This window comes from Aricia agestis, chromosome Z (assembly GCF_905147365.1).
Source record: "Aricia agestis chromosome Z, ilAriAges1.1, whole genome shotgun sequence".
Lineage (NCBI taxonomy): Eukaryota > Metazoa > Arthropoda > Insecta > Lepidoptera > Lycaenidae > Aricia > Aricia agestis.
This window is the reverse complement of record NC_056428.1, coordinates 2,827,780-2,843,394: the sequence shown is the minus strand read 5'-3', so window position 1 is coordinate 2,843,394 and position 15,615 is coordinate 2,827,780. Positions and strand designations below refer to the sequence as shown.

Genomic DNA, 15,615 nt, shown 5'->3' with positions numbered 1-15,615 from the left:
AGTGGTGGATAGCCTTATCAGGAAGAAGTGAACTGTCAAAAAAGTTGTGAATAGCACTGTGCCTTTTTCTGTTCGTCAAGGGCATGCGGTATAATTCGACAGTATATATTAAGTCTATGGGTTTAATAGCGCAGTCAACAGCGAACGTGAGGCATGCCCACGACGCATGCCCTCTGACCGTATCCAAAACTTCAAAAATGACAATATTGGCGTTGCGTTTCTTGACGCATTCAATTATTGAATGCGCCAATATGAAAGTTGATGACGAAAATTGAAGATGAAAATGGACATAGCTATTAATAGGCACTTTATCAGAAAGTCTTAGCAAGGGTGACGAGATCAAGTGGACATGGTTTGAATTAAGTATATAACTAGCTAAAAACCGGGCTTTGTGAGGGCTCGCGTCGTCAGTAGTCACTGGTCACACCTTGACTGACTGATGATGACACATCTACATATAAATAAAAATTATTATACTATGTTAGAGCACAAATCAAAAGGCGTAATAGTTTTTCCACGTGTACCACACACAAAATATTCTCGCCCTGATTATTGAGAACCTAAGTTTGCATCTCAGGGATAAGGGATACTTTCTATAATGAGCAAAGCCGTGAATAAAAGCTATTTTAAAATAAACACATAGAAGTGATAAAAAATGTTGGCAAACTACATATAAGTATTTCTTTTTCGAAGAAGACGTAGAACTTAGAAGTTAATTGCAGTTGTCAGATTACTGTCAAGTGTCATCTGCCATTTTGTCAATACATACATTTTTTTTATTTACAGTCGCGAGAAAAGGTTTTGGAGTAGGGTGTGTTTCTTTGCGTTTTAGGTTTTAGTTCGTTGATTTGTTATCAAAATTAGTCTAAAGTTAAAATTATAAATAGTGTAGCGACTACTCTGACCTAATATAATCTTCGAGTTCATTACAATCTGTGTAAATAGTGAGAATTTTAGTTGCATATAATATTGCTTTGTGATGAGTTTATTTTAAAAAACCTTTAACTACTTTGGTGTAATCAACAATCTTAAATCATGTACTTTATGTATAGCGACTATTGTGTTTTCCTAATCGAATCATTCAAGAAAACGGAGAATGGATGTAACTAACAATCTGCCCCGTACATTATGTCGTCTCCGTGCCAGAAAGGTGGAATGCGCCTAAGCGAGGCCTTAGATAACATACAGCTCGCGTATAATCCAATTACAAAACAACTACATTTCGTAAGCCCCCGAACTGAGAAGTCTACGGAAAGTGATGATGTTGATAAGTTGTCCAAAAAGAGTAGCTTCAGTGATGAGGGAAACTTCTCGATTTCCACCTGTGAGAAAAGTGACACTAGTGAAACAAGTGATTCTCCGAAGAGCACCTTGCAATGGGGTGGGAGTGTGAGTGGTCATAAGCGAGGGAAGGACGGTGGATCCTTCTCCAGCACCGTCTCAAGTCTCTCCGAGTGTTCTCTCGGTTCTAACGAGTCCAAGGATGACTTGGGAGATGTGAATGCAGTGAATGAAGCCAAGTTGAAAAAGAAAGGATTATCCAGTTTCTTTAGCAGGTCAGTTTATTTTTTTTATTTACTTATGCCATTATAGTTTTACCTTTTAATACAGATATATGTCCATGCATAGTTAATTTTATGCAAAAAAATTGTACTATACATAATATGTATTCTTAGTTGAAATTAATTTTGATTTAATCGTAAACAACTCAGTATGATACTCTATTGCTACTAATTTTAATATACCACTTGATTTGGTTGAGTTAATATTAATTGTTAATGTTAAAAATGTGAAAATTATTTGAAAAGAATAATACAAGCATTCAATTTTAAAGTTGATTAACCCATCAATCCCCAAGCGGCAGCCGGCTGCCTCATAACAATTGCAATCTATTATTTCTATGATACCCACGAAGAAGCTATTAACAAATCCCGCTACTCATCTCTTTGATCCAAGACATTAAAAAGCAACATGATAAATCATCAACTCAAACAATTTGATAGCAATTAAATTTATCAAATGATTTAACAAGTGAAAATCACTCTACAGCACCACTGCTACAGAGAAAAGTATACTTTCTCCTAGTTTAATATTCTGTGGTTACTCGAGTTGAATAATCAGTGTTTACTGAACTGAAATAGTTACTTTGGCACTCGTGACTGGTTAATTATATAATTGTAAAGTCAGGTAAATGACCTTCTTGAATATAAGAACATTCTATTCTTATTTTATATAAATAAAACATAAAAACTTGTCATTGAGGTTTGTTTTAAATGGAAAGTAAATTGTATGGTCTTATCAAAAATCAAATCTATAATCTAAAGTTCAGGCAATAAACTCATAAAAAAAGTTTGAACATTGATATAATATAGGTTTCATTTGAAAGTATTTTTGGTAAGTTAATTTTTTGACTTCAAAATAAAAAAACAACTGAGTATTTAATACATTTTTATTGTAATAATTTGCAAAAAGAACTAGAAACTATGAGTATTTGAATAAATAAATAAATTAAAACATTTATCAAGCTAATAATTATAATATTGAATGCTAGTTCTTCCCATATTTTTCTTGCTCTACACCAACTAAGTCACATGAAACTTGGAACAGTCTCTGTTGATGTTCAATATTCTTTGAAAATCTGTTGCTGATTCCTTCTTGACAGTTACTTATGTACAATCCTCCCTTATTGAGTATCTCGTTGTTGAAACAGGCAAATAAAATAGATACTGCGCCTTTCTCTGGTGACTTAAACAGTGTTTTTGTTACCCACGGTAATTTGGAAAACATTGTATTGTCGAAGAGATCAGTGTTCACTATTCCAGGGTGAACCGAGTAGCATTTCACGTTCTCACCAGATTCTTCTAGAAGTTTGTTAACATGCCTCGTTATCATGAGCTGAAACACAAACAACCAAACAATAAATTTATTTGTACATGAAGTTGTTCTGAAAGAATTATATTGCTTAATAGTATCTAGTAACCTAACCTTGATCTGCTTATAAATATATTAGAAATTTACATATTCATAAATTACTAACACGGATTTAAATTTTGCAATTTTTATTATCATTATAATCATATTTTGCTTACTTTCTACTATGAAAACTGTCATACTAGTCTTCTTACCTGAGCTAACTTTGACTGGGCATATGCTGTCACAGAATCATAATGTTTCTTAGCATTCAGGTCATCAAAGTGAATGTACCCAGCGTAATGAGCGCATGATGACACATTTACTATCCTTGAAGGACTGTCAGGCTTCCCACCTTTTTTTAACGCTGGCAGCAGGAGGTGGGCCAAGTAAAAATGACTCAAATGGTTTACAGCCATATGCGTTTCAAAACTGTCTTCGGTTTCCTTATAATCTACATACATGATGCCAGCGTTGTTTACCAATAAATGTACTTCTGGGTATGCCTTCAAAACATTATCGGCAAACTCTTTCACAGTTTTCAACGACTGCAGGTCCAGGGGGAACGCTACTAATTTTCTGCCATTTTCCATACTATCTTGAAGCTTTCCTATCGATTGGGGATCTCTGACTCCCATTATAACAGTCATCTTCGCTTTTAGCAGCCCACGCACCACTTCTTTGCCGATGCCCCGCGCGCCTCCCGTTATAACGGCAATTTTTTCACTCGCATCTGGCAACACTACGTTATTTCGTGATTTATTCACCCAGTCGTCTATGAGGCCAGCGGCGCCGCAGCCTTGCATGTCGATGGCATATCTGAGATCCCGGAGGAAGTATTTAAGAGGTTTGTGCCTGTTGAGATACCAGTATACGCCGAAAGCCACGGTCGCCACCGATGTTATTATGAACAACATTTTGAGGTTATGTTTCACGACGCGACTTCACGGCTCCACTGCGCGCTCGCTACTTTCACACTAAAATCCTCTACGCTTTCCCTCGCTGTTTGCTCGGAATACCGTTAGTCCTGCACAGAATCGGTTAACTGTATCGCAATTCCGATATCTATGACTAATGTTTATGTTGTTTTCGAATTTCGAATAAACTAGTGGATTCCTTTTTTGACCTCTTTCCAAAATTAAACAAACAACAAAACTCTAGGTAGGTACCCACAGTTTCGATGTAATTTCGAATTGAGAACTTGACACTTGTTTTTTGTTTGTTTTGGTTATTTGACATTTGACGGCTGGTCGCTGTCCGCTGGACGCAGGCGCAGTACGATTTGCGTCACGACTTTGTTTGTTTTGCTGTGTAGGTACGAGGATACGCGATTTCTAATTATTGCTGTAACGTTCGATAAATCAATAGACGAATAGATGTAACTTGTAAGCAATACTAATGAGCGAGCTATGCGTAAGTTTATTTCAATCATCATCAGTATGGATTGCATTATCTTACCTTGGAGTTGCTCAAAAGTGACCACTGACCCTTATGGCGCTAGTATTAAAGTCCTATAACTTTTTATGGATTGTAGCAACTGCCGTTTGAACCGTGATAAGCTATCAGCTATCACGCCCGCGAGTCGCGGAAAACGAACTTTGTTATCATAAAAATGTCGTTTAATATATTATAGTCTGTCAAGAAAGTGAAGAAATTAATAAGTGGCAACATCGTAGTGTCATCCCTTTCAAATCATCCTAAGAAAAAAAGGGATGACACTATGATGTTGCCACTTTTTAATTTCTTCGCTTTCTTGACGGACTATAAGTCGGCTGTCCGTTTAAAACTTTATAGCTAGTGTATACATTTTTCCTGAATAAAAAAGTTATTCTGTGCTAATTTTACTACTTTAAGCGTAAAAAGTGACAGATAGACAAGTTCCGATTAAATTAATATGTATTATTAGTTAAATAAAATAAAATTGAAAATGTTAGGTTTATTGTACAGTTTACACAAAGAAATAGAGTAAAGAGTAGAGACATAAAAATATGTGCTTCCCTTTTATTAATCTTATACAATATAAAAATGGATTTTCAAATGTGTTAGTCGCGCTAAAACTCGAAAGCCACTGAACGGATTGGGCTAATTTAAGTCTTAAAATATTCGTAAAAGTCCAGGGATGGTTTTAAAGTGACACGAAGTTCACCGGGACAGCTAGTAATAATATAAAAATTGATGTTTAAATGTGTTAGTCGCGCTAAAACTCGAAAACGGCTGAACGGATTGGGCTGATTTTAGTCTTAAAATATTCGTAGAAGTCCAGGGAAGGTTTTAAAGGGACACGAAGTTCACCGGGACAGCTAGTTAATAATATTTTATTCATTCATTGTGTTATGTAATCCACAATGTGTTCAACACTTGACAATGGCAAAGGACAAATCCAATTTATATTATGTTAGCTAGTGTGTACTGACTACTGTGTACATAGTAGACCGGGAGATGGTGACACAAATTCTTAGTCATTTGTACCAGTATGGCGGTTATATTTAATAACATTATTATTTATTATATATAAGTATATAATATTTAATAAAGTAACGATAGTTAATAACGAGTGTCGAAAAATTTGTTCCACAAAAAAGCTTGTATATTTTTCAGATATTCGAAAAAAATACGTGGGAGAGCCATGCTTCGGCACGAATAGGCCGGCTCGACCGGAGAAATACCACGTTCTCACAGAAAACCGGCGTGAAACAGCGCTTGCGCTGTGTTTCGCCGAGTGAGTGAGTTTACCGGAGGCCCAATCCCCTATTCCCTTCCCTTCCCTTCCCATCCCATCCCTACCCTTCCCTATTCCCTCTTAAAAGGCCGGCAACGCACCTGCAGCTCTTCTGATGCTGCGAGTGTCCATGGGCGACGGAAGTTTCTTTCCATCAGGTGACCCGTTTGCTCGTTTACCCCCTTATCTCATAAAAAAAAAAAGAATAAGTAGGCGGTAGCGTAATACCACAGAGTACTATTGGCGTAAGTAAACCATACATACTTCTCGGGTGTGACTTACAGCCCGCCATACCGACGCGACGCGAATACATTAATTTAAATAAAACAATTCCTAATTTTTGCATAGCTAATCATCGTCGATCCATTCACGAAAATCACCTTGCCATACTTTTCCGACAATTCGCAATGGCTGCCATACCACTGCAAAGGAGTATTTTTATTTCGCCAAACAATTTGTACCAGTATTGCATTTGATTTTATTCTATCTGTATAAATAATCTGTAGCGAAGTCAAGGTAAAGACCAGGGGTACACATTTTTTTGAAAATGCCCAGCTTACACAAGAGCACTTTATTCCTTTACTCTCATAACCCAGTTGGACGGAAGACCGACACGACTGGCGAGAGATCAGGCGCAGGACCGACTTTTTACATGCCCATCCGACGCATGGATCATCTTACTTGTCAGACAATCAGGTGATCAGCCTGCATTGTCCTAACCAAACTTGGAAATAACATGTTTCCACGGAGCTATGAGCTCCGTGCATGTTTTCAATGCGACACGGGAATCGAACCCACGACCTCCGAGTCGAGAGCCACGCTCTTAACCACTAGACCACGGAGGCATTCACCATGATAACTACACTATTATAATAAGAAGAAAAGATAATATTATAATATGATATTATGTCGGAACTCGGAAGCCTATACAGCTTAATCTGACACGCTCGAGCTTGTCGCGAAATCCCCTCTTACCCTCCCTAACTATTAATAAATGGAAAACATAATAAATAATAATATTAACTTCCTCAAAAGTTCATATTATTATTTTATTAGATCGAATGTGGCATTTTTTGACCTGCAGCCTGCATGCCAGTATGAGGTCTACGATAATTACAAAGAGCTATAAAATCGTGAGTTCCGAGTCCAGGGTCCAGTTGGAAACCTGTTTCAGAGATTCACTACTAACGATTAGTCTAAGAAGCAATGTTACACGAATTTATACCATGTGAACCAGGCATTAGAGGTTGATTTCGCTTGTGTATAGTTTTTTTTCTTGATGCAGTCTTGACTCTCGAGTCTTCGACCAATCTTGATTACTGGGAAGCACATGCTATATTCAAATTAGTTTTCTCATTATAAATAAGTATTGAAGATCGAACTTTGTATGAGGTTCAAACTTCAATGTACAAAGGAAGAAAAATTAAATAGTTATGTGCTGTTTTCTAGGGACAACACTATGCAAAAATTAAGGGAACAACTTGTAGTTGAGTAACCATAATATTTTATTCCCTTCTCTATTATTTAAGACTAGAGATCGCCCAATGGTCGAAATTCAACCTTAGTTTCAACGACATTAGGACTACTACAGTACCTATATTTTGTAAAAAAATATTGACTTTATCATATAAATTTTTTTTCAACTTTTGTCTCTGGGACTCAGCTGATCTCAGACGGGCTGTGTAAGCATTGTCTAATAGTATCTTAGAATTAATAAAAAAACTATAATCCATTTTCAATTTGTCAACTTGTTGTCAACAGACTTCAACCATAAATAAAAGAGTATAATTCGTATGTATAGGCTTGTCATTCAAAAATCTGTCATTTCTCATGTGTGTGTGTTGTAGTGTGTGTAATGTTTTATTTGTTAAAAAAAATGTATGATAAAAGCATAATTTCAAAATAATATTAGCTCGATGCACTCCTTCACCATATAAATTATAAACTATAACTGTGCAAAATTTCATGCACCTACGTTTCCCCATTTTTCGTAAAAAGGGTTACAAAGTTTTTCGTTCGCGTATTAATATTATGATGCCTCCTAAGAATAAGAAGATTTTATCCAGAAACTAAAAACCATAGAACGTTAAGTGTGTTCTGAGTTCTGACTTCTGACTCACTTGCCAGTTGCCACCTTTCTGGAAATTTCTATGAAACTTTTAATCTATTTACTGGTTGAGTGTTGACCTATAACAGCTTATGAGTCAAGACTCAAGTGTCAACAGTTCTACCACAAATCCATATTTAGAAGTTTTTGCCTCGCTATTTTTCCTTGCTAGACCTGATTTGATGTGGACAAGATATTAATGTAATGACGAAAATATTAGTAGAAAAATAGAGTAGAAGGCAACTTATATAATTACTAGCTGTTGCCCGCGACTTCGTCCGCGTGGACTTTAGTTTCCTCTATTTCTTCGCTCCTATTAGTATTAGCGTGATAAAATATAGCCTATAGCCTTCCTCGAGAAATGGGCTATCTAAAACTGAAAGATTTTTTCAAATCGGACCAGTAGTTCCTGAGATTAGCGCTTTAAACAAACAAACTCTTCCCAATAATAGATGTAGAGCACTGCATGGCACTGCTCATCTCCCCCTTAGGACTTTAGAGGCATAGATTATTTTCGTGTTACAAGATAAACTGGCAAATGCGGAATCCTAAAAATGAGGCATATTTTACATATCTTAGTAGAATGTAGAACTCATAGAAGTCTCATTAGTCATTACTAAAGTCCGGTCGCCGGATAGAGTGAAATTTTAAAGAAGGTCTAACGCTTGTTTATTTCTCGCAGGAGTTTTAACCAGATTTTTCTCACAGGTAACCGTAAAGAAAATGACAAGTATGAAATATGAAGTAGCTTTAAGTCTTCTACAAAATACCTCTCTAATCTCTATCCGTTGAACATACCTTAATTTTATTCAAGCAATACCGAAAAAGGTATCAAAATTACCTTGGCAGACGCCAAACGTGCTGATGATTATTATGAACCAAAACGAATAAACTGCGTTTATAAACATTCAATTACTAGCATGCACCATTGAGTAACACGATATTCAACTCTACGTTCTACCAATAAGGTAGAAATTCCAATTGGGAAGCAGGTGGCGTGCGCTTTGCTTTTTTCGATCACACAGAAATCAACTTTATGCCGTTCATATATAAGGTTCTATTTAGCATGAGTATAACATGACATGCGGAGACTGCATGTCTCACCTGACACCCACGAAATGGTTTTGAGACTCAAACAATCGTACGAGAATGTTGCGTCCTACTCTAACAAACGTGAAATGACGTTGTTAGAGCAGGACGCGGCTTTTTCGTCCGATTGTTTGAGTCTCAGAACGGTTTCGTAGTAGGCCTACTGACATCTGCATCGCGCACTCTCGAGTCATTGATTCTGAAGCGTAGGTACTCATGTTTAAATTTAGAACAAGAAAGTTTTACGCGCCGAGGACGCAGAAGGGAGGAGAAAGAAATGTGGTGTTAAAAAAAATATTTCTTCGAAAAAGAAAGCAGAAAAGTGAAAACCCTATGATGAGCCTCATCATAATGCCCGTCACAGACTCAGCTATCATATACATATATTATAGCTGAGTGTGCGGTCACGCGAAAATTAGTATAGAAAATATATCGTAATATGCCCAGCTATTCGGAACGTGCACGTCGGTAGTGACATATTTCAAACGAAGTTTTAAAAAATGTGTCAAAAAATAAACAACTTTCTATAATGTTAAAAAACTTAAAGTTTTTTAACATTATAGACAGAAGACGAACTTTTTCAAATGTCAGAAATCGGAACTCTACAATTTTATAGAATAGAAAGAGTTTAGATTTTGCATCTAGTTTCTAAATAATTGAGATATCAGCAAAAGGGTTTTCCTAAATGTGAGTGTTCCTACCCGAAATTTTTCGCGTACGAATTTGTGAGCAACAGCTTATACAATATACAGCCAGAAACCAGAAACATCAAAGTCCGTCATGGATATCATCGTCATCATTCATGCCACAGTGGCTACTGGTACAACTTTTTCTTTCATGTGGGGTTCCGTCAAAATTTTTGGTTCCGCCACTATAAAACTGAGAACCGCTGATTTATTAGATTTAAAATACGGCCGAGCTATGATCATAATTCACAACACTACGCACATCCATCACTTTCATAAGTTACAAGACAAAGGTCGTTGGGCATAATCACGGAGATAATAATGGCGCACATTAGCACCTCAGAAGTCAGAGGCAGGGATCGGAAACCGGTTTATGTTTCAAACCGGTTTGGGGTCAATGACCGAAACCGATTGGATTCCGGTTTTAGGTTTAGGTTACCGGTTAAAACCGTTTCAATCGAATGAAACCGGTTTTCTTTGAAACCGGTTTGGTAGAACGAAATTAACCGGTTAATTAGAAAAAGGTAAGTGTCATATTCTAATCTATTTTGTAATTCGCATCGTAATTTTTGTCCACGCTCTGTGTCTAAGCTTTGTCTACATAATTATCTTTACTAGAGATCGCCCTATGGTCGAAATTCGACCTTAGTTTCAACGACATTAGGACTCCTACCTACTTATATTTTGTAAAAATATTAACTTTATCATTTTTTTTCAACTCTTGTCTCCGGGACTTAGCTGATCTTAGACTGGCCGTGTAAGCATTGTCTAATAGTATCTTAGATTCAATAAAAAAACTATAATCCATTTTCAATTTGTCAACTTGTTGTCAACAGACTTCAGCCATAAAATATAAAAGAGTATAATTCGTATGTATAGGCTTGTTACTCAAAAATCTGTCATTTCTCATGTGTGTGTGTTGTAGTGTGTGTAATGTTTTATTTATTTAAAAAATCTATGATAAAAGCATAATTTCAAAATAATATTAGCTCGATGCACTCCTTCACCATATAAACTATAACTGTGCAAAATTTCATGCACCTAAGTTTCCCCATTTTTCGTAAAAAGGGTTACAAAGTTTTTCGTTCGCGTATTAATATTATGATATTATTATTATCTTTAGGGTATATATTATCTTTATCTGTAAGTATCTTAAAAAAAGTAAAACTCAACCCTTATAAGATCAGTTTATCATGGTACATAATTAAATGAGTCGTTCCCGATTCGTCCTACGTGATTACGCCGCATTTAGAACAAGTCGGGAATGTTTTAAATGTCGCTGCCGTTTCGTCCCATTTGGGTCAATTTAGACCGCAACGCGACGCGTAGATGCATTTCTAAATTTGTATGGATTTGACAGATTTAAATTGCGTGAGGCGTCATGCAAATCTGTCAATTCAATACAAATTAAGAAATGCAACGCGGTGTCGCGTTGCGGTCTGAATTGACCCAAATAGGACGAAACGGCATCGACATTTAAAACATTCCCGACTTGTTCTAAATGCGGCGTAATCACGTAGGACGAATCGGGAGCGACTCATTTATTTTATTAATAGCTTTTGCCTGCGCGTTAAGGAGTAATGTTGATATTTGTTGACAATCTTTGGAACGTAGTTCCTTTACGCGCGTTCGGCGTATGGGGGGCTAGATAGAACAACATTTGACCTTGATTTATTTTGACCTCGACACTTTTTTATGTTAGGGGCAGATAGCGTTGATAGCTTAGTTTTTAGGGTTCCGTACCCAAAGGGTGAAAACAGGACCCTATTACTGAGACTTCGATGTCTGTCCGTCTGTCTGTCTGTCTCCAGGCTGTAACTCAAGAACAGCTATAGCTAGGCTTCTGAAATTTTCACAGATTATGTATTTCTGGTGCCGCTATAACAGCAAATACTAAAAACAAAATAAAGTTAATATTTAAGGGGGGCTCCCATACAACAAACCTTATTTTTTTGTTCTTTTTGGCTCGTAATCCATAATGGTAACATATAGACACTTGAAATTTTCACAAAAATTTGTTATTCCTCAATTTTATGTGTACTTTAATAATAAAAATAAAATAAATAATTAAGGGGGGCTCGCATACAAAAAATACTTTTTTTCCTTATTTTCGCTCTATAACGGTACGAAACCCTTCGTGCGCGAGTCCGACTCGCACTTGGCCGATTATTTTTTATATTTAATCTTAAATACTGTTAGACAAATAATACACGGCCAGTCTGTCATCATTTGACTTAATTAATCTGAGACTGTTGCAGGAATTATGTCTAAATAATAATATTAAAGTCAATATTTTGACACTAGAATATCAATAGAAAAGCGTTGAAATTTGAAACAATTTAATTTTTTATTTGAGGTCGAATTTCGACCAATGGGCGATCTCTAGTATTGAGAAATAGAATCCTAGATTTGTTTTTGTTGTGTTGACTCCTAATCAATAATGTGTGTTGTTGTATTCTTCAATTTCACGCAATAATGACTCATGTGTATCGGAGGTAAGTGATCATTTTTAGGGTTCCGTACCCAAAGGGTAAAAACGGGACCCTATTACTAAGACTTCGTTGTCTGTCCGTCTGTCTGTCTGTATGTCATCAGGCTGTATCTCAAGAACCGCTACAGCTAGACTTCTGAAATTTTTACAGATTGTGTATATCTATTGCCGCTATAACAACAAATACTAAAATCAAAATAATATTAATGTTTAAGGAGGGCTCCCATACAACAAACGTGATTTTTTTGGCCTTTTTTGCTCAATATCAATAATGGCAACAGGTAGGCACTTAAAATTTTCACAAAGACCTTAAATATATGTGTTCTTTAACAATTAATAATAATATTTAAATAAAATTAAAATTTAGGGGGGGCTCCCATACAAAAAAATACAAGTTTTGGCCTATTTTTGCTCTATAACGGTATGGAATCCTTCGTGCGCGAGTCCGACTCGCACTTGGCCGATTATTTTACCTTTGTTTAGTTTTAGTTGTCGCTTTATCATTTATTACAATTGATTTGTGGCATAATGCGTGGAGTCCGCAAAGGAAGATCTTCCGACCAAGCGAGGTGGTATGCTCGGTCAGGCCGAAGCCCACGTGATATATTTCAGCTTCCGTAATATACCGACGCGCTCAGAAAACTTCGATAGCGCGATGCAGGAATGTTAGGCGAATTGTGGGTACCGCCACATCACTCCCCCCCCCCCCCCCCCCCCCCCAGAAGACCGGAGGTCCAATCTTGAAGTCTTGTCGCTTGAGTCACCAGTGTCAGAGAGTTCCAGTGAGTCAGAACTGTTGCAGTGAGTCCCAGTGAGTCGGAACTGTAAGCAGCTGCACGGGATCGACCGGTCGGTGTAGTGAGAAAGCCCGATGATACCGATGCGGAGTCGCCCAGGCCGCGGTACATTGCGGCTAGTGGACGATGTACCACTGTTTAAGTAGCACTGGTTTTTTCGCCACACATTCACATAACTGTGATGGCCGACATACTATTATCTAACAAGTGAAGTAGTTATTAAGAGTATTCGGGCTAATGGTCCCAAAAAATTTGGTACCAATGGGAGGAATGACTACATTATATTGAAATAAATAGATGACTAGAAAACATTGAAATAAAATTAAAGTAGTTTTTTTAGGGTTCCGTACCCAAAGCGTAAAAATGTGACCCTGTTACTGAGACTTCGATGTCTGTCCGTCTGTCTGTCCATCTGTCTGTCCGTCTGTCTGTCTGTCTCCAGGCTGTAACTCAATAACCGCTATAGCTAGACTTCTGAAATTTTCACAGATTGTGTATTTCTGTTGCCGCTATAACAACAAATACTAAAAACAAAATAAAATTAATATTTAAGGGGGGCTCCCATACAACAAACGTTATTTTTTTGGCCTTTTTTGCTCGTAATCAATAATGGCAACAGCTAACTTGAAATTTTGAAATTTACATAAAATCCTTAATTATATGTGTACTTCAATAATTAATAATAATATTTAAATAAAATAAAAATTAAGGGGGTCTCTCATGTAAAAAAAATCCTTTTTAACGGTACGGAACCCTACGTGCGCGAGTCCGACTCGCACTTGGCCGATTATTTCTATAAACTAAATTCACAGGTTTTATTATAAAAACATCTTAGGTGTACCTTGTAATTGTGAACTTATAGTTCATAATACAATTTACTAAGTTTGAAAATATTAGAATTGCCAGTAGGTAACTCAAATAATATTATTATAATTATTGAAGTATGAGTATTGAGTAATACTCTTCATACATTATTTTTTCTTATTTTAATAATCCTATATTAAAATAATCCTGTTTTATATTAGGTCATTGCTGTGGTTATAATTTACTAGCTGTTGCCCGCGACTTCGTCCGCGTGGACTTCAGTTTATAGCGCGCGATGTCAACAAAATTGGTGTCAAAAGTTTTTATAAAAAAAACCCTGGTACGGGGTACCCCTTAAATCAAAACAGCTGTGCAGTGTGCACATATTTCATTTTTTTAAATTAAACTTTATATTTTATGCCAAATTTTAAAGCTTATCTAGCCCCCCAATTAGGTACACAACTTTACTTATAAATTATTTATCATTGATAGGTTTAAGGTTACGTCACTGTATATAATATAAAGTACTGACTTATTAAATAACGTAGAAAAGAAATAACAATCGAAAAAAAAATCGAAATTCAAATATATGATGATACCACATCTTATAGAAAGATGTTGGGCAAGCGTTAGCGCGATGTAAGAGACGCACGGCGCCATCTAGTATGGATTTTTGGAACTAACTTAATTTGAACAAATTTTCGTATTTTCACCCCCTTACAACCCTTTTTTCCAGTAAAAAAGTAGCCTATGTCCTTTCTCAGGCTTTAGACTATCTGTATACAAAATTTCATTACAATCGGTTCGGTAGTTTTGGCGTGAAAGCAAGACAGACAGACAGACAGAGATACTTTCGCATTTATAATATTATAGTATAGATATCAAAATATATTATTTTACATTTTATATAATAATTTAATAAATCAAGTATTAAAATTTAAAAATGCCTGAAATCAGTCTAAATTCGTTAAAACTATTTATAAAATTATAACCTTATGTAAAGTTTTACGAGACTTTAACAGTTATTAACGTTATACTCCACTCGGGCTAACTTGTCGCTAGCGGTCATTGACTCCCTGTCAAAATCTTGTCATTTCCCATATAAACCGCGATTGACAATGAAGTGGCAGATGTTATCAATCGTGGTTTTATATGGAAAATTACAAGTTTTTGACAGGGAGTCAATGACCGCTAGCGACAAGCTAGCCCGCGTGGAGTATAGTTTAAATACTTTAATTATCTCAGGTCATTCGTCCCATTGGGACAAAAATTTTTGGGGACTAATAGCCCAACTACTCGTTATTAAATGGCAGCAATGATCCGACTGGGGCATAAATCTAAGGAATTTATTTGGAATACAAACAATTATTTCTAACAATCATTAAATCATCCATTATGGAGTCTTGCAAACGCATTCTTAAATTGTTGAGTACAAATTTTAATGAGGAAAAAAGCCTCTCGACGCTGACACTTCTTGGTGGGATAGCTAAAACAACTTTTGTCAGATTATATTTATATGTATAGTCCATATTTAACCATATTTATAAATATGGTTAAATATGGACTATACACCCTTCCACTAAACATTTGGACTTTTTTGTGTTTTCGTCAAATGCAAACATCGAATATATTTTGTTTTCCTTTTTTCTTCCCATAATTATTGATAATTTACAAAAAGAAGAAACCAACACTCGCGGCGAAGGACGAACGAAGTAATAATAAACAAACCCTGCGCATGCGATAATCGAGATAGAGAAGAAAGGTGCGCGTGCGACGAGATGGGAGATAGTGCGGAGCGGCAACAGCGCGGCGATGCAAAGGTGCGAGCCGCACGCCACTCAAACCGGTTTATTTCGGTTTGTGAGAGCCTAAAAAATTTGTTCTATCTATTTACCGGTTTTATGGAGGAACGAAATTATATCGGTTTATCGAACGAAATTAACAGGTTTTGCAAAACCGGTTCCGATCCCTGGTCAGAGGTATGCCGCGCCGAGCCTACTTTATGTTCGCGT

At 36.4% G+C, this 15,615-nt stretch overlaps 2 protein-coding genes across 2 annotated transcripts in view; one reads left to right on the top strand and one right to left on the bottom strand.

Moving 5' to 3' along the window:
• The first annotated feature begins 782 nt into the window (after nt 1-782).
• The window catches only part of LOC121738528 (TBC1 domain family member 12-like), a 53,933-nt gene continuing 39,100 nt past the window's right edge, over nt 783-15,615 (top strand). Inside the window, exon 1 of the mRNA XM_042130658.1 lies at nt 783-1,556. Within this exon, the coding sequence (XP_041986592.1) occupies nt 1,129-1,556 (428 nt within the window). The 5' untranslated portion in view covers nt 783-1,128. The remainder of the gene's footprint in view (nt 1,557-15,615) is intronic.
• Nucleotides 2,432-4,176, bottom strand: LOC121738530 (retinol dehydrogenase 12-like). Its single transcript, XM_042130661.1, has 3 exons — nt 4,080-4,176; nt 3,126-3,937; nt 2,432-2,895 (listed from the first exon to the last, which is right to left on the bottom strand). Exons 2-3 carry the CDS (start codon nt 3,825-3,827, stop codon nt 2,548-2,550), a joined length of 1,050 nt encoding a protein of 349 aa, XP_041986595.1. The 5' UTR covers nt 3,828-3,937; nt 4,080-4,176; the 3' UTR covers nt 2,432-2,547.